Source organism: Eumetopias jubatus, unplaced genomic scaffold (assembly GCF_037043125.1).
Source record: "Eumetopias jubatus isolate StellerSeaLion01/CBP00866 unplaced genomic scaffold, mEumJub1_p1.0 scaffold_15, whole genome shotgun sequence".
NCBI lineage: Eukaryota > Metazoa > Chordata > Mammalia > Carnivora > Otariidae > Eumetopias > Eumetopias jubatus.
Window position 1 is genome coordinate 82,211,049 of NW_028274821.1, and position 23,061 is coordinate 82,234,109.

Below are 23,061 nucleotides of genomic sequence, written 5' to 3' on the forward strand. Positions count from 1 at the left end.
TCACGTCAGAGGAAAGCTTTCCCAGGAGCCTCTTGGGGAGCACGTTATGTTACCCTAGGGCCGCACAGAGCCCTTTTTCCTTGGCTCTCTAAATAAGACTCAGAAGGAAATCGCCAGAAATGAGAAAATCATCAGTAATGTTGCTATTTTATACAAAAGCTCGATGGTGCTGTGTGTGTGTGTGCACACGCGTGCACATGTAAAGCATTATGCTGCATGGCTTTCCTAGTTATATACACGCCCAGACTTTTGGTTACTAGAGATGGAGGTAATGGAGGTTGAGTGTTCTGCAAAGCCTTTTTTGTCCCTGGGAACAGAAACACATTTTGGATTTTTTTTCATGAGGGAGAAATTCGTATGCCATCTGGGAAAATCCCTCTCCCGTTCATCACACAAAGTAGGAGACTGGCAAAAAAATGTCAGTCCAGGCGAAGTGGGTTTTAGGTTAACTGACCTCGCGGAGAGAGAACAGCTCCCTCAGCTACTGGGAACACCAGCTTCCGCCAGCAAGAGGTTTCATCATTTCTGAGCTTCGAGGGAAGGTGCTCAAATGCCAGCCATTTCAAGCCCATTTTCAATTATAGGGCCAAGGAATTTAGGACATTAATCAAGAAGTGAAAAAAAAAAAAAGAAGGAGGAGAAGGAAGCCATTTTGGTGTAATACTCTGCCAATCACAAGGCCAACTCCAGGTGCTGGAGCAACAGTAGGGGCCATTTTTTACCCTGCGAGTGTCGTTAAGTGTGAGGATGAAGGGCAGGTGGAGAGGGAGAGGAGCTGACTGGGCTTCATTCGTCTTGATGGATTACAACATTCAAGAAGGAAAGTTTTTCCTTCATCCCTTCACACTTTGTGGGAAACCAGAAGCCATCTGAAGATAACATGGCATTTGAGCCAAACGTTTGTGTGGCTTTGTGCTTGCTGTTCCTTGTCTTAGCTCCCAGGGACCAAGTGAGTGAGTCACCGCCTTGTGTGGCTGAGGGATCTGCCGCTCGGCCCCTGGAGCTCCGCTGGGGTGGGGAGAAGGTGGGCACGAGAGGGGCAGGTGGGCAGGCCCCTGTTAGCCCCCAGAAGCCGGGGCACAGGCTGGGCCACCCCCCAGCCTCCCGCGTCTCTGAAAGGGGCTCCAAAGCCTCTCCCCTCTGGGTTTTGGGAGGTGTTGAGTCTCTGTGCAGAGTGGTCACGGTGCCAAGAAAGGAACCTGGGGCTTCACTGTGGGTCCGGCTCTGCCTTTCTCCAGCCACGAGCCTGGGCCTCCGCCCCCTGTCTGTGAGAACCCCCATTCCCAGAGGACAGGATGGATGTGTCAGGGGGCAGGTGGATGTACCCATACTTTGTAAACTGTGAAGTGCTGAACAACTGTTGTTAAAGTGACATGGGAAAGGGAGTTGGTTCTAGAAAGGCAGGAACACCATTCCAAAAGTCTGGGCTCCACCCCAAACCGGTCCTAGCACCCCCCCCTCCCCCGAGCATCTACATTCACGTGGGGATTACCTACTCTGAGCTCACCCCCCCCCCATGTGGACATAGGCGGCTACAGAGCTGAAGAGAAGGCCCCACACCAGACAGGAGCCATGGCTAGCATCATCCAGCCCGGCGGGCCTTAGTCTCTGAGGCTGAACAGGAGGGGGTGCCGACGGGGGGCATAGCCCAGACCTGAGCCCAGGACGAAGGGACAAATGACAAGGGAAGGACGGCCCAGGGTCAGGGGACCAATTGTCTGCTTGGGGTCATGGGGCAGCTATGGTGCCCCGGGGAGCCAGTGAGCCAGCTGGGGGCTCGGAGGGCTTCAGTGAATCCCTTGGCAGTGTTTAAAAATCCATGAATCTTAAGGGTATGCACAGGCTCTGGGGGTGGGGGAGGAGAACTGTAACGCCGCTCCTCCCCTGGGACTCGCTGACCATTTACTTTAACCAGCACCTGCTGGACCCCCGACTCCTTGCTCGAGGGGCCGGCGTGAATCGAGCACCTGCCTGACCTGGAAGAACTCGCAGCTTGGTGGGAAGGAGCTCTGTGACGCCACAGGGCAAGCATGATAACAGAACTTTCCAGATTCCCCCAAGTAGATGGAGGGAACAGTTCATTCTGCTGCAGGGACTGTAGTGGGACGTTTGAGCTGGACCTTGAAGATGAGTGTCCGTTGGATGGAGGGAGGCCATCCAGGCATAGGGAACAGTGTGCACGAAGGTGGGAGAGTCTGGAGCGGGTCCTCGTTCTGGGACCCAGCCACGGTGGCAGGAGACCAGCACACTCTCTTCCCGAGGGGCAGCAACAGACAGCGGGTGCCCTGGGAGCATGGTGGCAGGGGACAGGCCGAGGCTGCCCCCTGACGTGTGTGGGCCAGGATGGAAAGGAAGGAAGGGGCTGGATTATGAGCAGCCTTGAAGGTTGGGTTAAGGAGCGTGGGCTTTATGTGGACAGAGCTGACAGCTGATTGAATTAGGGGATCGTGTGGGCAGCTCTGTGGTTCTCTGAATTCCTTCTGGGCCACTGCGGGTGGAGGATGGAGGATGAGTTGAGGGGGAGGAGAGGCAGGAGGTGATGAAGTCCGAGCTAGGGAGAGTGGACAGGGACCCACGGGAGAAACAAGAGGACACTTGTTTGAGGATGGAGGCTTCTGTCTCCAGGACGCTCTGCCTCTGCCCGTGGGAGGGGCCCGTTAGGCGGTGCTTGGAACAGCTGTGCGGGATCCAACGTGCCTTTGTAAGCGCCTCCAGCGGGCTCCAGACTGGCCAGGCTGTGGGGTTGGCGCGCCTGCTGGGCCAGCAGAGAAGCACCTCTCCCAGGAGGCTGGAGGGCGGGAGGCAGGACAGCTAGCGTGGAAGAGGAAGGAGGCTGACCGGGGCACCAGCAGCAGCAAGGCAGGCACGGCCCCGTGGTGTCCCCAAAGCTGAGACTGGCGGAGCCTGATTTTCTCCATTCACTGAACTCAACCCACTCTGGAGTGCTGGCCCTTCAGGGACTTCGGCTGGACTGTGTGTGCGTGTGTGCGTGTGTATGGGTGCGTGGGTGCGTGTGTGCATGTGTGCGTGTGGGTGGGTGCGTGTGTGGGGGGGGTCGGCAGGAGGGGGAGGAAAGGGGACGAGGTGAGAAGAGGCCAGGGGTGGATCCTGAGGGCCGTATCCCAGAAATGGGGGAACACAGGGCAAAGCACAGGGGGCTCAGCTTCTCGCGGGGCATCTCCGGACCCCGGCTCCCTGGCTCCCGGTTCCTCTCTTCTAGGAGAAAGGGAACGTCTGTCTTTGCTCTCACTTCATCTGCACCCTGCAGCACGAGCGGCCAGCTACCCAAGGGGGGCTTCCCCTGGGCCCCAAGGAGGTGGGGAAAGCCTATCACTCACCCTGATAAGGAAGCAGCCGCTAATTCTTCCTGCTCAGCAGCATTGAGAAAAAAGGGCCTGTCTCTCACTTACTGGCCTCATTTCCGGCACTCACCATGGGGTGCAGGGCTCATTCGGGCCCTGGCACAGAGCAGGGGCTCCTTCGAGACAGTGACCTGGAGGGCTGGGCAGAGCCACCTGCCCGCAGATGACGTGCAAAGGTGGGGGACAGGACATTCCTCACCGTGAGAACTGACATTTTCAAATCACCCCAAACCACGTGGCTCGAAATTGACATTTCCCCCACCAAAATCCAATGTGCTTGGTTGATTTGGGAGCTGAAAACTGCACTCCATGTTGGCAATCGAATGCTTTCTGAAAACAAAATCAGAGCTTTGTTAAAAAGACTCTGTGCTGCTCCCAGTTGCTAACAAGTGTGAGAGACATGTTTACTTGGTCTTTCAACGTGAAGCCCATTTGCTCCGGCAACAACAGGGACTGAAGAATGGGCCTGGGGTCGTCCAAGGTGGTTTCTCTCGCAGCAGACCACTTAAGAACACTGATTGTCCTGGCCCAGGCCACCAGACTGCAGGAGAGGGGCAGGGCCCTGGGAGACCCCGGGCCCCCCCGGAGCAGGGGCAGGGAGGGTTGGAGCTGGAGTCACGCTCACCGGGACACATAAAGGAAATGGGGCTCTGGGGTCGACCAACAGAACTGGACCAAGCCTGACGTTACCAGGTCACCACCCCCCCCCCACCCCCGGACCTTTGTTTTCCCATCTGAAAATGGGAAGAGCATTAGGAACTAGCCAGGAGGACTGGGGAATCAAGCTGATGACTGTCCCTGTGCAGCCTCCTCTGCCGCCCCTCCTGTCTTTGGCCTCCTGTCCTGCTGTTTGGGAAAACAAAGTCATTACAGGTGGCTCTTGTCGCCAAACAGCCCAGAGGGAGCTCTTCAGGGCTTGGTTTTCCAAAATGCCACCTTTGGTGGCCTCTGAGTCTCCCCCTCCGGGAAGAGCTTGGCCTGGGGACACAGATGGAGACAAGGAAAGGGTCTCGTGGCAGGGAGAGTGTGGGCCCTCCTTTCCCTCAGGCCACACCTGCCACTTGAGCTTCGGACATCATGCTCCTGCTCACACTGGCCCTCCCCAGGGTCTTCTGTCCTCCCCGCTGAAGCCCCTCCGCCCACCCAGGGGCCCTCTGGCAGTGCCTGCCACCCACCTTCTGGCCACGAAGTGGCGCCCTATCTGTGGAGGGGAGGGAGGGTGGGCAATCAGAAGCCACGTGACAGTGGGACACCGGCTCTGGGGTCAAGGTCAAACAAAATCAAACAAAATGACCTCTGAGGCTCCTGTCCACTCTAAGACTCTCGGAGCCTTCCTTAGTTACTTCTTGGTTAATTATTTCTTAATTAATAACAAAGCGATCATTGCAGCAACAGGCAAGCTAAAGAAATAAATGAGGCCAATCTGTTAGCTGCACCCATGTAGCCCATGATTGGCACGGAGAGTCGCGTCTACCCACTTGCTAGTGCCACTTCGTTTTCACAGCTCGCAGGTAGGAAGCAAAAAGTCCCTGGGACTGAACAGTGTTCTCTCGGAGGCCCCGGCAGACCCGGGACGCGGCTTCCTGGAGTTCTTTCCTCGCCACAGCTCAGGCCGGGGACCACGGGCGCCCCATGCCCCCAGTACAACAGTTTTACCCCGGTTGTTGCTTCCTGTGAGCCCAGAATAGAAGATGCCATCTGTCACGTTTTGGATGTCATATGTCCACCGATGACTCATGAATAGTTGGACCACCAAGAGGAAGGCGGGCGGGGAATCATCAGCCTTTCAAAGCACAGCCGAGCAGGACATGGGGACAAGTAGGGGCTCTCCAGCAGGACCTCTCCGCAGCCTGCCCCCTCTCCACAGGCGGGAAGCCCAGAGGGTTCTCTTCGGCCCTGAAGGGCTCGCTCTTCATCGGCAGCATCGAGTGGCCCTCAGGACAGCGCGTGTCTGGAATGGGAGAACTTGTGGGCGCTGTTTGTGCAGGACGGGGGGTTGCCCTCTGCCAGCTGAGCCGAGGGGGCGGCCTCCTGGGGGGTGCCGCTGTCTGGGGGCCGGCCCCCTGATGTGCCGCTCCGGCCGCACACCAGGCGCTTTTCGTCCAGGAGGGACAGGTGGTATTCACACAGGTCGATCAGTGAGGCCACCTGCTCATGGAGAGGCAGCATCTTGAACTTCCTCTGAGCCAGGTAGAAGAAAGCCTCCACGAAGGCCTGCAAGCACATGCCTGTGGACGAAGAGAACAGCGTTAGGGGGGTCAGCACGCTGCCCTGGGATGGCCTGACTCCAACCGCCAGGCTGCTTCCTCACCCACTGCTTCTGTTCTGGAAACTTTAGCTTCTGGGTTAAACTCCCAGAGTGCCTACCCTGTGCCAGGCACCAGCTGGGCATTCACAACCATTTGCAGATTCAATCCCCTAATCAATCCTATGAGGTAGGCTTAATTCACACGGTGCAACAGACGAGGAAACTGAGTCTCAGAGAAGGGGAGCTAGCTGGGCCAAGTCCCATGGGGGGAGAGTGGCGGAACTGGGATTTCAACCCAGCCCGAAGCCTTATTCCTCTGCACCACCCATGTTTGCGTTAAATGTTTGCATTAAAACCCAGCCCCTAACTTTTGTAACACTGGAAAAAGCTACTGAGGGAAATCTGTAGGTTTCAGATCTTGATAGAGGTGTCGGTTACATGGGTGTGTGCACTTGTCAAAACTTATCAAATTGTACCTTGAGATTTGTGCATTTTGCTCCGTGTAGATTTTACTTCAAAGAGCAAAAGAAACCTGCCCCTTTCTCTCTACCTGAAATGATATTCTGGAAGGTAATAGTAGTCCCCATTCTGTCCCTGAAACGTTTTCCCTTACTTTGCCTCCTAAGTTCCTACTCGTTCCTGGGATCCCAGCTCAAAATCTCCTGCTCAGCAAAACCTTCCCTGATTCCCAGATTGGACGTGGCCCCTGGCACAGGCTTCCTCCATTTTCCTTCGTGGCAATGACTGCGGCTTCTTCAGTGTTTGTGTGGTTGGTTCTTCAACAGTCTCGATCTTTCCTGCTGGGCTGTGAGCTCCAGCTCGCCACTCTTCCCCCAGGGCTGGACACCCCGTGCTCAAGATACAATGCTGAATACTTGAGGGAGTGAATGGATGAACAGAGGAGTTAGTGCCAGGTACTTTACAGACCTTGTCACTAATCCTCAGCGTTGTTACGTCCCACTCTACAGATGAGGAAAGCAACATTCAGAGAGGCTGAGTAGCTTCCCTAAGGTCACACAGCCAGAAAAGTGGTAGCCTGCAAATTCAAACTTTGACTCTCAATTCTTTTTTTTTTTTTAAGATTTTATTTATTTATTTGAGATAGAGAGCACAAAGGGCAGGGAGGAGCAGAGCGAGAAGGAGAAGCAGACTCCCCCTGAACAGGGAGTCCGATGCGGCCTGGATCCCAGGACCCCGAGGAGATCAGGACCTGAGCTGAAGGCAGACACTTCACCAACGGAGCCAGCCAGGCGCCCCTGGGCTCTCAATTCTTTTAAATAAGTTGCGCTGTGTGAAAAGTTGTGAGTCTCCCCAATGTCCAAGTAAAAACAAACCCCATGATTCAAAGTCATGGGATTCCGGAGCTCCTCAGGGCAGGTGACAGTATTTTAGAGGAGGCCAGCTTCGCCCCTGCTGATCCATACCTTCCCAGTGGCCTTGCCTCCCAGCTCAGGAACATCATTCCCTTACTGCTGTTCTCAGGGAGAAGCCTGACCTGGAGTTTGTAAATCCTGGGTGCTATATGGACCCCGGGATCGGAGAGCTCTTTTCCTGTTAGGATCTGGTGCTGAGCAAAGAAGTTGTTTCTTTGTCTCCTTCCAAGTCCATCAAAGCTTTTTTTGCTCAGCTTTTCTTGACTCCAGATGCTATGCAAGTCCCCTGCTCTGTTTGGCCCTGATCGGAGGAGCTGATAAAGGGAACAGGTAACCCTGGTGTAAAACCCCTCTAACGTAAACAGAGGCGTGGTGCAGACAGAGACACAGGGCCAAGGGGGGCTCTGTCTGCATCAGGAGCCGCATATTCCTGGGGCGCCTCGGTGGCTCAGTTGGTCGGGCATCTGACTCTTGATTTCAGCTTGGGTCATGATCTCAGGGTGATGAGACTGAGCCCTGCGTTGGGCTCTGCACTCAGCAGGGAGTCTGCTCGAGATTCTCTCCCTCCTGTCCCTCCCCCAGTGCCCCTCCCTCCCACATGAGCGTGCATGTGTGCATGCGCGCTCCCTCTCTCTCAAATAAATAAATCTTTAAAAACAAGAGAGAGAGAGATGGATGTTTCCTAATCGCCGACAATGGGCCGGGGCTCTCCTAGAGTGTGTGCATGGATGCATGCGTGTGCATGCGTGTGCATTTGTGCAGGCACGTGCATTTGTCACCGCCAGTGGGAGGGGCAGATCCAAGCAGGGTGGAAGAGGCCAGGATCCAAAGCCAGAGAAACCCAGTGCAGTCCCAGCCCCCAACTTCACAAGTGTGTGATCTCAACAGCGTTACTCCAAGTGTGGTCGGCAGGCAGGTGCCAAGTCCAGGAACTGGGTGTCCCTGGTGTCTGACAAGATAAGGAGCCTGGGCCAGAATAGAAATCACCCTCCTCATCAGTCGCATTGTTTCGTTCAGCTGCAGTATTTTGTAGTAAGTCTTTCTCTACAAAGGAAGTAGCAGGCGTTTACATTCTGGCTCAAGCCTCTTGTCCAGGACTAGAAGGAACAGTTCGCGGATTGCACTGTGGCTCTGAGCAGCCCCAGTCTAAGGCCGTTCTCAGCCTTAACGTGCATGATCTTGTCAAAATGCAGATTCTGGGGTGGCGCCTGAGACTCTGCATTCCTAACAAGCTTCCTGGTGATGCCCACGCTGGGGTAGCAAGCACTGAGCACCTTTTACTCAACAAATATTCGCTTCCTTCCCTTAATTAAACTAATAAGGCTGTGATTAAAGCTGTAAGGCACAGGGAAAAAAACACAAGGAACTTTGTTGGGGAAAAAGTATATGGCTAAGCCATCTGGAAGAAAACGTTCTAAAATGAGAAATGAGATTTCAGGTGTTATACTTGGTTTTCTTTTTGCTTGTCTACATTTCCTGATTTTCTATAGTAAACACATACCTTATTTTATTTTTTATGTGGAATAAAAAAAAAACAACAACAACCAAACAAACACATGAGCAAACAAAAAGCAGAATCAGACCTATATATACAGAGAACGAACTGATGATTGCCGGGGCCTGGGGGTGGGGGGCGAAATGGGTGAAGGGGACGGGGCGATACAGGTTTCCTATTATGGAATAAATAGCTCATGTACCCAGTTTTAAAATATGCAGTGGGAAATTCTAGAGGACAGAAAGAGGTGGTAATGCAGGGGCAGCCACTTTTAATCGTGAACCCTTTGCTACTATTTGAATTTGAAGTTAGGTGCATGTATTACTTTGAAGAAAAGGCTGTGCACACTTCCTGCATACATGTTCTACTTTGATAAAGGTTATATGCACGCAGGGGAAACAGAAGCGGAAGGGAAGGGCAGTATTGACCCTTGCAGGAGCCAGGCATGCTGTGCCAGGCGCTCGGATCCCCACTACGAATCTCATCGTGCAGATGAGAAAACAGAGGGCCCGAGAGACAAAATAACTTGCCCTCTAGTCACATGCTGGTAAGTGGCAGGGCTGGGATTTGAACCCAGACCTGATGCACTGCTGATTCTGCATCTGATTCCTGCAATAAGGAATGGGCAAAGCGGGTAGGGCTTTGATGGGCAGAGGTGAGCCCGGAGCAGTGGGCTGGGCCGGGAACAGGGAGGAGGGAGCAGGAGGTGGGGCAAGTGGCCCAGGAATAACCCAGGACACCTGTAGCAGGACAGGTGGAGAAGGGTGCAGCTGGACGAGACTGGAAAGGGCTGGAAGGCCAGGGGACCTGAGCCGGGAGGACTGTAGGTGCCTGGGCAAAAGGAGCCGAGGGCCAGTTGTGCAATTCCACGCCTAGCACAGCCTGAGCACATTCTCCAGTCATGGGGGGGGGGGGGTCTTATTTTGTTATAGTGATAGAAATGTTGTGGGATTTGCTTGTTTGTTTTATTCCTCAAATGAAATCTTGTGAGGGGGGTGGTAGCTCAGAGCCCTGCCCTCACAGAGCTTCCTCACCAGAAGTGTCTCATCTAAGGGACCCTTGGCTCTTCACACCCGGCCAAGCACCAGCCCTCCCGCTGCTCCAAAAGCCGGGTCTAGCATCTTCATTTTACAGGAGAGGGGAGCAGTAGATGAGGCCCAAGTCACAGAACCAGTGACTGGCAGGAGCGGGACTAGAACTCCGGTCTCCTGACCTCAAACAGCACCACCACCACCACCACCACCACCACCAAAATAAGAAAGCAAACCAGATACTTCTCAGGCCAGGGACTGGGGAAAAGGGCTGAGAGCCCCGCATTGTCTGCTCAACCCTACTGAGCCTGTCTGAGAGTCTGAAGGCCCGTGAGGGCTGACAAGAGGGACGCCCCGCACTATACACCACGAGTACGTGGGTCGCCGGCTCCCACCATGGCCATGTCGAGGGGCTGTATGTTTGAGTTTGACAAGACATGGTTCTTGCATCTCATTTCATCAAGCGGCCCAGGAAATGGTGGCTGGACCTGGGTCAGTATTCACTGTGCTTGAGATAATGGAAAGTGTTTAAGTCTCTGAGGGGCTGGGGTCGGGAGGAGGAGGAGAGCGGGAGGAGGAAATGCACTCAAGATAATCCAAGTTGCCTTCCAGGGGGGCAGGACTCTCCTGCCTTTTCCAGATCCTCCACAGACAGTCCCCATATTCTCTCTGGGTCTTTCTCCTTCCTTCTTACTATTTATTATAAAATATAGTGACAGTAACAGCAGAAAGCATAGGAAAACTCATGAATGTCCCCCTCTAGAACCTAAGTGTCCTTGACGACTGACCTTCTATCCTCTCTCTTTGTCCACAGAAGATGTGCTTTCACTTAATTATAATACACGTGCACAAAATTTTATACTTACTATGGCTTAAAATGACACCATAAACATTTTTGTATGTTGCTATGCAGCTTCATAACATTATTTTAATAGTTGCATAATATTCCATCAACTGTTGCTTTGCATACCATTTTGCCATACCCTCCACCATTGGAGGCTGAGACCAGTCATTTTTTTCTTCACTATTATTGAGAAGACGATCATAAGCACTTGGTACATCACTGTTTTTATTTCTGATTCATTTTTTCTTTTGCAATAAAACCCTGGGAATCTGGGTTTTTTTAATGTTAAGTCTGGTTTTGGTAATTAATTTCATGTTGAAAATACTTAAACCTTATAGAGTCCTCCAGTGGACCAAGCACATGAATGGGTAGTTCACTTACATTAGCAAGCAAGAGAGAAAACATCATCCAGGCCCCACCAAAGCCACGGGGCACTATTGCTCACCCATTAACCAAAATGCAAAATAACGATAATAGGGAGTTAGGGGTGAAATCGCTATGGACGTTTGAGAAGCAATTTGGCAAAAGTTTTAAGAGCTATTAAAGTATTTCAAAATATCCCTTCCAAAGGAAAATGAAATGTACACAGTGGTATTCATCATCAACTCACTTACACTACAGTGTGTGTATGGGGAGGGGAGTGGCACTAGACTTCTAGGGTCTTTTCATATCCTTCTTTCTACTTTTCTGTATTTCCCAAATAAAGTAATGCATGTTCATTGTTGAAAATAATTAGGAAAAATATATATATATATTTTTTAACAAATACCCCCGACCCAGCCTCCGAGTTCTGGAGGTCTGTGACGTTCGCCTTGGCTCATCCCCAGGTGGAGTCACTTGACCTTTCTTGGGGCTTCCCTTTGTTCCCTGCTATATATTGGGACAAATCCATTGGGACGAGGCTGTTTCCCCAGTGGGATTGTGTACTCCTGGAGGCAGGGATGTTGCCCCAGCCTTCTCTATATCCCCAGTGCCCAGTACAGCCCGGCATGCAGCAGGCACTAATAAAGATCCATTTAATCCACTTGAATGGACTGGGACCTTTTTAGCAATCCTGTGAGGCAGGTGTTACTGTTCCCATCTTCCAGCTGAGGACGGCAGGGCAAGCCAAGCGGCAAGGGACAGACCACCCGTGAAAACTCTTCTTTTAGACAACGTGCAGAATTATGAACCCAAGATGGTCCAGACAGGAGGCTCTAGAAGGACATGTGAAAACACAGCTCTGAGCCCCACCCTTGGAGTTCCTAATTCTGAAGTTTTGCAAATTTGCACTTCGACCACGTTGAGGCTGCTGGTCCAGGGACCCCACTTGGAGAATTCACCCCTTCCTCCTCATCTTCCTCCCCACCGCCGAGTTCAGTCTGTCCGTGCTCCGCTCTGAAAACCCATCTGGAAAAAGTGGCCTATCTGCAAAAGGACCTGCCCCCGAACTTTGAGAAGCTTGACTTTGGGCTAAAAACGTCTGCATTTTAAGACAATCTGATTGAGTTATTTTTAAAATCAAATGACGGAGCGGAAAAACCATGGAATTGTTCCAGCTTTGCCTTTCGTCCTCTCTTGGTTTCTGAGAAACCGCATATCCCCGGTTTCTCCCAGCATCATTGCTGACCGCTAAGTGGGGCAGAGTTCCATTGCCCTCTGCAAGGTCCTGCCCTTCTCTAACTGTACTGAGGGACACGAGACCAGAAGGGTTCACAGGCCAGGCCACAGAGGGCCCTGTAGACCGTGGTCAGACTCTGGGTTCCACGCTGAGGAAGATGGGAGGCCACTGGGGAGACGGGAAATCACGTGGTCAGTGTGGTTGCTGTGTTGAGACCAGGAGGAAGGGGCACAAGTGAAGAGACAGAAGGACATGCCTTAGGGTCTACTGCACTGGTCCAAGCGAGGGTCGCTAATGGCTTACACCAGGGTGGGAGTGGCAGAGGTGGTAAGGATGATGAGATTCTGCACAGAGCCTGAGGGCAGTGTCAACAGATCTGCGACCTGCTGGTGGGTCGCATGTGGACGTGGGGGAAGTCAGGAGCCATTAGGAAGGAGGGCCTCTAACAGCAGAGGAGGACTAGACTTCCCCCCAAGGCCTGTGGTTTTCAAATGTTTTGTACATAAAATAACCTGGGGACCTTGCCAGAAATGCAGGCTCCTGTTCCCAACTCCTGGAGATTCTGTGTGTGGGCCACAAGACCCCTAAAACTGCACTTGTACCTGCAGCGTTGGTGATTCTGCAGCCATGGGTGAGCAGGAAACTCTGGGATGAAGACTCCATCTTGGCCATCCCCTTAAAGGCTCTCAAGGAGGCAGTGGAGTAATGAAGTGAAGAGCCTGGTCTCTGAGAAGCTGAGTGCTGGGCTAGCCCTGCCGTGGGCAATCAAGAACCACGGGGAACGCTCAGAACAAACTTCCTCCTCTGAAATCCCACTGCCCACCCCCCCTCACCATCTTTGTCTGCTTGGACTGCCATATGCCATATATGCCATAGCTGGGCGTCTTAAACAGCAGAGACTGATTTTCTCAGTTTGGAGGCTGGAAGTCCAAGATCAGGCTGCCAGCAGGTTTGAGTTCTGGTGAGAGCTCTCTTCCCGGCGTGCAGACGGCTGCCTTCTTGTGTGTCCTCGGATGGCATAGACAGAGAGCGAGCCAGCTCTCTGGTGTCTCTTCTCATAAGGACACCAGTCTGTTTGGATCAGGGCCCCGTCCTTATGACCTCATTTAAACTCAGCTACTTCCTCAGAGGCCCCATCTCCAAATACAGTCACACTGGGGATTAGGGTTTAACAATTCTGTAGCATCCCAACTTCTCGGTTCTGCTGTGGCTCACCCGGTCCGCGGAGACACTCTCCTACCACCACCGAGCCTTTGGGATCACCCGAGCCATTGAGGAGAAATAGAAGAAATCTTCCCCGTCTTCCTGCTCCTCTGCCAGTTCCCGGAGAAACCCCTTACAGCTCTCTCTCCAAGTTGGAGGCATCTCTTTGGTAACACTGCTGTAGAGGCTGGCCACCGTAAATGTAATGAAAATAAACAACACTAGTTAATAATTATGGAGCCCTCATGAGGGGCCAGGCCCTGAACTAAAGGCTTCAAGTGCATTATTGAATCCCACAGAAGCCCTACACAGCAGATGTCAACATCAATCCCATTTTATGCTCAAGAGACTTGCCAAAGTCACACAGCTGGAGGGTGGTGGACCATAGGAACCATTCTCGAAACTTCTTGACTCCATGGCTGCTTCGAGAGCCTTCAAAGAGATGGCCATGTCGGAATGGTCCTTCGGGTCGTTGGGAAGAAAGAGACGAAGGCGGATACAACACCCGCCTGACAGCGGGCCCCATGCATCTCTGCCTAATGTCAGCAAGGAGGTGCGGATCCGCCGGTCCCTGAAAACGGGCTCTGCCCACCTGCCCCCCATGCCTGAAGATAAGCTGTTGAGTATTTTTTTGCAACTTTATTTGGGTTGATGGATGTTGCTGGAGAAAGCAGCCTTTGAAGCATTCTGGATGTGGCCATATGCACGTCTCTCACCCAAGACTGTCGCTTGCACACGGGAATGCGGCCCCTGACAGACCATGGCCTCATTCTGTCAGCCAGCGGGTGAGGGTGGGCTCTCGGGCTCCTTCTGGCTTCAAAAGTCCTCTGGTCCCCACCCCCTGGGAGGGGTCCTCGCGCACAGGACTTAATGACAGAGCTGGTGGCCACTCTCCAGTGATCCCACCCTCCATTCTGGAGCTCAAGGACAGAAGCAGCAATAACACCTTGCCAATTTGCAAAGCATCTCCGTTTGCTCGTCTGGTTGTCCGGGTGATGTTCAGAAGAGGGTGCTATGACAAAAGCATGAGGAGCGCAGACCCAGAGAGGCCAGGTGGCTTGTGAAGGTGGACAGGGCAGCGTTAAACCCATGCCTACCTGACGCTCAGACCCCCGTTGTTTGTCCTGCATCCCGCCCTTAACATCTTACACTTACGTATTCTTTTACAGTTCCCAGAATACATTTGCAAAGATGATATAATTAAATCCAAATCGTTGTGGACAACCAGGGATATTATCCCAGACTGAATAGGAGATATTATTTTCCTCTCAAAAATACCGGAGCTTCCTTGCTCTAATTCCATTTCAAGGTATTGGTGCATTGGGCGAGGCCAGCCACTTGCCAGTTCCTTTTCTCTCACCTGCCTTTAAATCTTTCTTATGACCCACCTAGAATAGATGTTTCTGTCTGATAGTGAAATTCTAAATGTGTAAGTATACAGGCTTTCTGTTTGGAATTGTCGGTAGGAAATAAAGCTGAATGATCTGGACTGGAATAAGCTTAGTGATTCCTCTCTGGGCAGTGGAATGTTCCCCACAAGGGCTGTCTGTGAAGCCTGCATCAACTCCAAAGTGGTGAATCACCAGAACCTTCCCTCCATTCTTAGGGCAACTTGCAGCCTGGCTCCCCGTCTGCTCCCGCACAATGCCCCCAGACGTGAGTGTGGTCTCTGCAGCCCAAGGCTGGCGTCTCCAAGGACTCCACTTTGGGAGATGGAACCCGGACATTTCCCACGAGACAGCATCGGGCTCATGGGACAGTGCCTGGGGGTCAGATGTGCTGGTCTGGGTCCAGCTATGCTGTTGTACTTGCGGCCTCGTCTTTAGCAAGTGGCTTCACCTCTGCAGACCTCCGTTTCTGCATCTGTGAGATGGGGACATCACACCTTTTCCAAGTGGCTTTTACAAAAGGCACCGCCCAGGGAAAGCCCAACAGGGTGCTTAGTAACAGCTGTCCCGAAGCCTCGGGCGACCTCTCCTCCTGGATTTTTGTGCCCTCAGCACGTGTCCTGCCATGCTGTCAGGACATTGGTTTCATTTGCTTCTATTATGTCAGACAGCTGACCGCTTGCGTCCACACTAGACTGCCAGGAGGCCCGGGTGTCTTCGCCCCACCTCTGGCAGCCCCAGAGCAGGTGGTCAACGGTTGTTTGTGGAATAAACTCGCAGGTTGGCCGGGATGACAGGGAGGAAAAGTCATGCGGGGGTCAGGAGACCGGGGTTCTCAAAATGGTCTCTGTCCCTGTGGGACTTTGAGCCAGTCACCCCTCCTCTTCAGACCTCAGTTTCCCCTTCTGCAAACTGGGTGATTTCTTGGGACTCCAGAAGCATTGGGAGGGATGGTGGCTTCTGAATGTTTAAAAAATGGTAGTGACAAAAGTCACTTATCAGGGGCACCCTGCCCACTGGGATTCACACTGTGCATTCTCCCTGCACACTCCTATAATCTCACGGCAACCCTGAGCCGTCCCGCCACCTGCCCAAGGTCACGCTGTTGGTCAGTGGCCATGTGGAGGTTCCCACCACTGCTCTGCCCTGCCTCTCCCCAAACCGGATGGAAACCTCCAGAAGGCACGTCCTTTCAGGGAAGAAAGAGAGAGCCGCCTCACACCCACAGTCTCCCCCCGCCACACACACACACAGCTCGAGCACAGAATGGCACACGCCCAGTCATTGTATTTACACATTACAGTGGCGACAAGTCACCATCACCTTTCTCTTTGTCTGGATGGAAAAATTAATAAGTGTCAGGAATGAAGCATAAATAGACCCTGCAGGAAAATCATTATCACCAAGAGCCCGTGACACCCAAATAACAAACATAACCAAAGTCGAAAGCAGCTCCTTCATCATTTCGTTAGGCACAGGTCACACTGCTGGGCAGCGCAGAGTGGCCCAAGGTCCCGTTCCGTCCCAGCCAGCGTCACCCGACAGCGTCCACCACAACAGACACAAGCTCCTGAGTCACTGGCGGGGAAGTTGGGCTACGGGACCTGTCACCGCTTCCTGCAACCCCTTCGAGCGATCCCAGACATTTCTCGTGGGATTAATGGCTCCAGCAGAACCTTCTGAGGCCCAACACTCATTCCTCAGCAAGTGGTCAAAACCTCTGGCTTGGAAAGGATTTCAGAGGTCACGCAATCCAGGCCCTTACAGGACGACAGTAACATTCAAAATAGTAAGAAGTGGTATGAGTAGTGCTTAGTGTGTACCAGGGGCTGCAGTGAGCTCTTCAGGGGCAACCTCTCATTTCATCCTCAAGACAAAATCTGGGTGGTAGATGCATTTATAACCCTTGCACCGCCCACCAGTGTTTAATGACAGGGCAAAACTGCTTTTGTCTTGGGTTCTGTTAGTCGGGCGCCGTGGGCTTCTGGGGTGCACAGAGGTAGGACATTCAGGCAGAGTCCCACAGCCTGGAGGTGGTGGGGACTCAGACCCGGGCTCTGTGAATCTGGCCTCATCAGCCTTACTTTGAGAGGCGGGGTGGGGCCGGGGCGCAAGTTACACAGAAGCCCAACTATTGCTAGTACTTTCTATCTGCCTGGAGTTCCCCTGTGAGATTCCAAGCCATGGTTGCCCTCCCTGGCGTGGCTAACAGTGGGCATCTGGCCCCCACTTGGTCTTCTCTGGAGGTGGGGTGCGCATCACCTCCCCAGAAGACCCTTCTCACCCTGTGCTCTCTGCTCTCTGCCTCCCAGCTGAAATGTGCCAAGCCCCCACCGGTCTCCCCTTTCATAAAGCAAATCTAACTCTTCGTCCCCGAGGCAGTCTGGCTCTAGAGGGTGTGTTTGCCGGCAGCAAGGGCGATTCAAGTCCACAGACCCTGGCTGACACCCAGCAGGTGGATACGGAGGTATGCAAGCCCTCCTCTGTCGGAGCGAAGGGGAAAGTGTGTGCATGTGTGTGCGTGTGCATGTGTGTGTGTGTGTGTGTGTGTGTGTGCGTGCCGGGCAGTGGGTAGGGTCAGAATGCAGGGGAAGCCGCAGAGAATTGCGGGAGAGGCAGGAAAGGCTGCAGAACGCCTGCAGGAGGAGAGGTGGGTGGTCTGGAGGCCATGCCTGGTGCCCCCCCAGCTCAGCAGTCTCTTCCCTTCTCAGGAACCGTGCCCATCGGCCATCAAACTCACTGGGTTCTGGCACTGTTTAAAGGCTGCCTTATCATTTCCTCTCCCCTTTCTAGCTCTGCTCCCAGATCAGCCGAACTGCTCACAGGGATGCTGTGTCCGCCCCTCAGGGTGGGCTTCCATCCCCTCCCCCTCTACCAGAACTGCTCCTGCCAAAAGACTGGGCCCCTTCCCTTTCCCTTCCCAGCTCCCTCTGCGGCATCTGTCAGTGGGGAAGCCTCCCTCCTTAAAGTGCGTTCTCCCTACTTCTCTGATGCCCCCACTTTCTGGCTTTGCTCTGTATCTTCCTGGCAACTCCCGGCTCAGGGGCTCCAGTGTTCTGCTGGCTCTTCTCTGGTTCGTGGGGTGTGGGGTCCTGCAGGGCTCTCTGCCTGGGCCCAGGGCTCTCTCTTGCCGTCATTCATTCCCTAGGCTTTAAATATCTGCCAGGAATCAATGCTCCTATGGCTAGCTCCAGGCCAGACTGCTTTTCTGCCACCAGGATATCCCATCGGCATCTCAAAGAGCCCGTTAGAAATGGGTCTGCTGGCCTTCCCTCTCCATCCTGCTTGCCTTAAATAGAACCCATTTCAATAAATACTATCTCCACCCACCTCACTGCTCAAACCAGAACTCGGAGAGCCATTTTTGACACTCCTCTCCCACAGCCCCCACCCCATCGCCAACCACCCCCACCAAGGCCATGGCTCCCCTGGACTCCCAGCGACCTCCTCACTGGTCTGCCTGTTTCTAGCACTGCCCCTTCCAACACAGCCTCCAGAATGACCTTTCAGAAACACATGTTCTGCAGTCACCTCCCCAACAGCATTCAAAGCAAGATCCAGCCCCATCCACTTCTGCAGCCACCCCATCCCTGTGGGCCAGAGCCCCCTATCTGCCTGTGTGCCCCCCACCCCCCACTGCCAGCTTTCGTTCCCTAGAACCTGCTGCACACTCTCCCACCTCAGGGCTTTTGTCACTACCCGTTCCCTCTGCTGGAACATTCTTTCCCTCAGTTTTCACCCCCCTTAGCACTTAGACCTCAGGTATAATGCTCTTACGGACGGATCTCCCCAAACCACCTCCTTAATATAAATTAGGTCTCCTCTGCTAGTCTCCTTGAAACTTATTTTATCTCACAGAGCTCATCACATGTAAATACAGGTTTATTTCTGTGTTTCTATGTTTAAGCTCTGCCTGCTTCTGCTACCAGCCTGGCAGGGGCATGAGACCCGGGTGTCCTACAGGCCACAGCACACGCGGTCACTAACATTAGTAGACTAACGGAATGAAATATATAGACATAACGCATGGCACAAAGTAGGTGTTTGGTGAACGTTGATTCTCTCCTGCTCCCCCACTGCTTGGGTCACCGACAGCATGCCACAAGCACCCACACAGGCCTATGTTCAAATTCAGGGTCTGTCTTTTATGTGCTGCCAGGTGACCTTGGCTCATTCCCTTCACTTCTGGGAGCCTCAGCTTCTACCTACCCTGCCCAGCTCTTGTGGGGTTTCAATGGGCGAATACAGATGTAAGGGGCCGGGGCTGTGCCGGGCACACAAGGACACCTCAACATCTGAGCTTCTTTGTTTCTTGTCTCTAGGTGATCAGAGGGGCCAAGCCTGGCAGGTGAACCGTCTGATGCCCAGGAGGTCAGTCTCAGACTCTCCATGCATTGTAGTTGTTTCCAAAAACTGGGCAGTCTGGGGGGAGACAGGCCACCCTAACTCACCCACTGAAGGCAGCCCCCTTCCCTGTGCCCCATGTTTGCCCTCCAGTTAACTGGCTGCACCTTTGGGAATTTACAGAAGACCAGAGTCTGCAGCCTTGGGAGTGGGGATGCCCACTCACCAAGAGGATGGAGCCTGGTCCTCAAGGAGAGACCCCTCTGAGGAGTTCCTAGGAGCCAGCCTGTCACTGGGAAAGGGGATGGGAGGCAGATCGGTGTCAAAAACAAGATCGAGAAGTGGGTTTCAGCTCGACTCACATTAAGAATGTCACTCTAGAGCACAAATGAGAGAGAAGAGAAATGCTCTTTTATGCGGGAGTTTATTTTTATCACTTTGTCAGAGAGAAATTGCAGCCCCGAGGGCACTGGTGCTGCACAGAATTACCCAAAACATTAACATGCAAATTGCCTTCTTTAGAGAAGGTAATTTTATTAGTGCACGAAACGTTTCCTTCACTGTATTCACGCTCAGGAGAACTGCTGTCTGGGGGCCAGTTGGGGCCACCACAAATGGAGGATTAGGGGGAGTCCTGAACTTGGTTGGGGTTCTACTACCTGCTATACTTGGGATCACACCTACAGTGTTATAGCTGGTTACCGTGGGTGCACCCAGTGTAGACGGCAAGGGACTTGCTCGAGATCATTCAGCATGAGTGGCAGAAGAGGCAGAGCTGAGGTCACATGTCCTGTGTCTAGGTAACCGGGTGAGCGACAGGGAGTCATGAGGGTCTGGGAAGTGGCCGCTCTGAGAATAAGGAGCAATGACATGCTATCCATCTATTCGTTCTTTCATTTATTCACTCACGTACTCATCCTTTCAATAAACTTTCACTGTGCTAAGCCCTGGGTCCTAGATGTGAATCAAGCATGGGTTCAGCATCCACTGGGGCAGGTGGAGAGGGATACAGACATCTGCAAACACCATCAAGCAAGGGGAGGCCTTCTGGAGGGCTGTGCCAAGAATGGACAGAGCGCAGGACTGAGCAGGACTGGCTGGCAGGGAAGCAGGGAGAGGGGCCTGGAGGCTCCGCAAAGGAGGGTCTCACATGTAGGCATCATCCAGACAGTCAAGGAAGGGAAGGGTATTGCAAGCGGGGAGACAAGCAGGAGCAGAGGCACGAATGGAAGCATGTTGGTCTGTCTCAGAGTAGCCCGTGCAGCTGCTGCTCGGGGTCTGTGGAAGAGGAGTGGAGCTGGGATGAGGGGCTGGGGTTGCAGGGGATGGCAAGGAGGCTGGCCAGGCCCATCTCAAAGGCTGAAGGGCTCAGATTTTCTCCTCAGGCGGCCAGCAGACCCCGAAGGGCAGGTTCAGAACAGAACCGCATTCCCCTGAGACTTCGGGAGCGAGAGGGCTTCCTAAGGCCTGGAGTGCCAGAATGACAGAAGGTTGTATGAGGCTGTGCTTACATAAGGCTTCCTCCTCCCTTCACAGACGTGATCAGTGGGGAAGTGTGGGCAGAGACACCCACATGCTACCAAGAAGAAAGCACCTCAGTCATGTAAGGTCTTGCGGAACAGTTCAGGTGCACACCCTTTCCCACCCTGCGTTGGCTGGGAGGGGGAGGTGGGGGTGCGGCGCGAGGAACTGCTCCCCCTGGCCCAGGAGCTGTCTTTTAGGGAAGCTGAAGGGAAGATGTGGCTATTTCAAGTAAGCAGAGAGCAACCGTGGAGATTCTGAATGGGCATGCTCTATCTCGGGCTTTCTCGACCTTGATACTTTCCAGATTTGGTGCTAAAAAATTCTTTGTTGTGGGGGAATCTGTTATATGTATTACAGAATGTTAAGAAGCATCCTTGGCCTCTACCCACTAGATGCCAATAGCAACTTCCCTTCTTCCCTAGTTGTGATAACCAAAAACGTCTCCAGACATGACCAAATGCCCTCAGGGGCATGGGGGGAGGTACAAAGTCAACCCTCCCATTGAGAACCACTGGTCTACCTAAACCTCAGGGTAGACTTACTGAAGGCTGACACACCTGACCACCAGAAGTCCCAAATCTCCCAGTGAGATGCAGGGCAGCCCACGGGCATGATGTCTGCCTTTTCCCCTCCCCCATGTGGCAAAGGATGGGGTGGAGTGTAGGTTTCATCACGTGCCGTGTATTGGCTATCTCAAAAATAAATGTGTAACTTAATTCCTAGAAAGATCTAGGAAAAAGAGCAAGGTAGTGAGGTAGAAAGCCAGTGGATAGCAGGTGGTTCTCCCATTAACTTACCAGGGTCTCAGAGTCCCTAGGATTCAGGGTCTCACCTGTGAAGCAAAGGCGTTGGAATAGGTGATCTCTCAGGAGTTTCTGGTTTTAAACACTATGATTCTATGGCAGCAAACACACATTGGAGGATGCTACCGGTGAATACTGAGGTTGGCCCCATGTGAGAGATGGTGGACTCTGGGCTGGATAAGGCTCTGCCTTGGCTAACTTGGCCATTTTTTTGGCTACAGACAAAGACTGGTCAGGTGGATCATGAGACTCTCATTTCACTCTCAGGTTAAATGACCAAGCCCAGATTTCACCAAGAATTCCATGGAAAATCTCGGAAAAGGCCTATATAGCAAACATTTCTGGAATGCTTGGGATTGGTAGTTTCTCAAACACCATTAGAATTAGAAGACAAAGAATTTTGGCTCTGCCACCCATTAGCTGGGTGACCCTGGGCACATTACTTAACCTCTCTGAGCCTCAGGTTTCTTCTCTGTAACCTGGAGTAGAAAGATTAACTCTCCAGATTGATGTGAAAGTGTAAAATGCATATAAAAGACTTCCAGCTTCAGCACTGACATATAAAGAGCTTGGAAGTCATCACTCCCATCCTCACAACAAGAAAACAGATGAGCAAACTGAAAACCAATGACTTTCCTTATATCTGTTAGAGAATTGAGGTCACAGGGCAAAGTGCTATCCCGAACACTGGACAGACATAGGAAAACAGAGAATGATAGTCAAGGTCAGCTTACTAGGAGCAGTCGCTGCTGGAGCCAGTAACCGGTAGGAATGCTTCATTGGTGATTGAGGAATTGTTGGAGGCTGAGTATGGGGCCCTGTCTGAAGGGTCCTCCACTTCTGTGGGTTTTACCCTCAGAGCCCCACTGGGTTCTCAAGGTGGTGATTGGAGAAAAATCCCACATGCTTCAGGCACAGGGTGTGTGTGGGGAAGTAACCTTTTTGAAACATACTCTAAGTGTTCTCCATAACACAAGACTTCCCTCAAAGGAGACTAGATTACCAGAAGCTTATCTGACTTGAGGGAAGGGCAGTGAGACAACTCTAGCCGGTTTGGCCTTCCTCTCTCACATAAGGGTAGGGAAAAAAGGCCTAAGAAACACTTCTGAATGTCATAGTCCGGGGACTCAAGCCCACTAAGAAAGTGAGATTTAATCACAAGATTAGCAAAGGCTGTCTCTCCCCAGCACCTTACCACCATGTCAAAAGGGCTCCAATGTAACAACAGTGGATAACAATCGGACAGCTCCTCTGGTCAAGAAGGTCAAGGACCACAGGGGGAGAAAATAAAACAAAGGAAACCGAAGCCTCTGACACCTATAGCCACAGAAAACATTAAATAGAGCCCAGCTCCTAGCTGGGTTAATATAAAGCTTCACACTGAAAGCCTGACTACCTCAGCTCCTACTACCTGATCTACCACGTCTGGCTTTCAACAAATAATTACGAGACCTGCTAAAAGACAAGAAAAAAGAGATGTGTCTGTAGAGACAAAGCAAGCATCACAAGTAGACCCAGCTATGACACAATGTTAGAATCATGCAATGGAGAATTAAAAATAATGATGGTTAACATGTTAAGGGCTCTAATGGAGGAAGTAGACAACACTCTAGAACAGATGGGTAATGTAAGGAGAGAGATGGAAACCCTAAGAAAGAATTTAAAAAATGTTAGAAATAAAAAACACCATAACAGAAATGAAGAATGCCCCCAATGGACACATCTGTAGACCAGACATAGCCAAGGAAAGAATCAATGAGCCTGAAGACATGTCAATCGAAATGTCACAAACTAAAATGCAAAGAGAAAGAATGAAGAAAAGGAGAATGTCCAGGAACGGTGTCTT

The 23,061-nt window shown here is 52.3% G+C and overlaps 1 protein-coding gene across 2 annotated transcripts in view; it reads right to left on the reverse strand.

Annotated features, from left to right (window-relative positions):
- Positions 1-4,832: 4,832 nt before the first annotated feature.
- Positions 4,833-23,061, reverse strand: part of TTLL11 (tubulin tyrosine ligase like 11) — a 222,178-nt gene continuing 203,949 nt past the window's right edge. For both annotated transcript variants that reach the window (XM_028107889.2, XM_088019260.1), the window contains one exon: positions 4,833-5,590. In XM_028107889.2, coding sequence (XP_027963690.2) covers positions 5,298-5,590 — 293 coding nt within the window. In that variant the 3' untranslated portion in view covers positions 4,833-5,297. The remainder of the gene's footprint in view (positions 5,591-23,061) is intronic.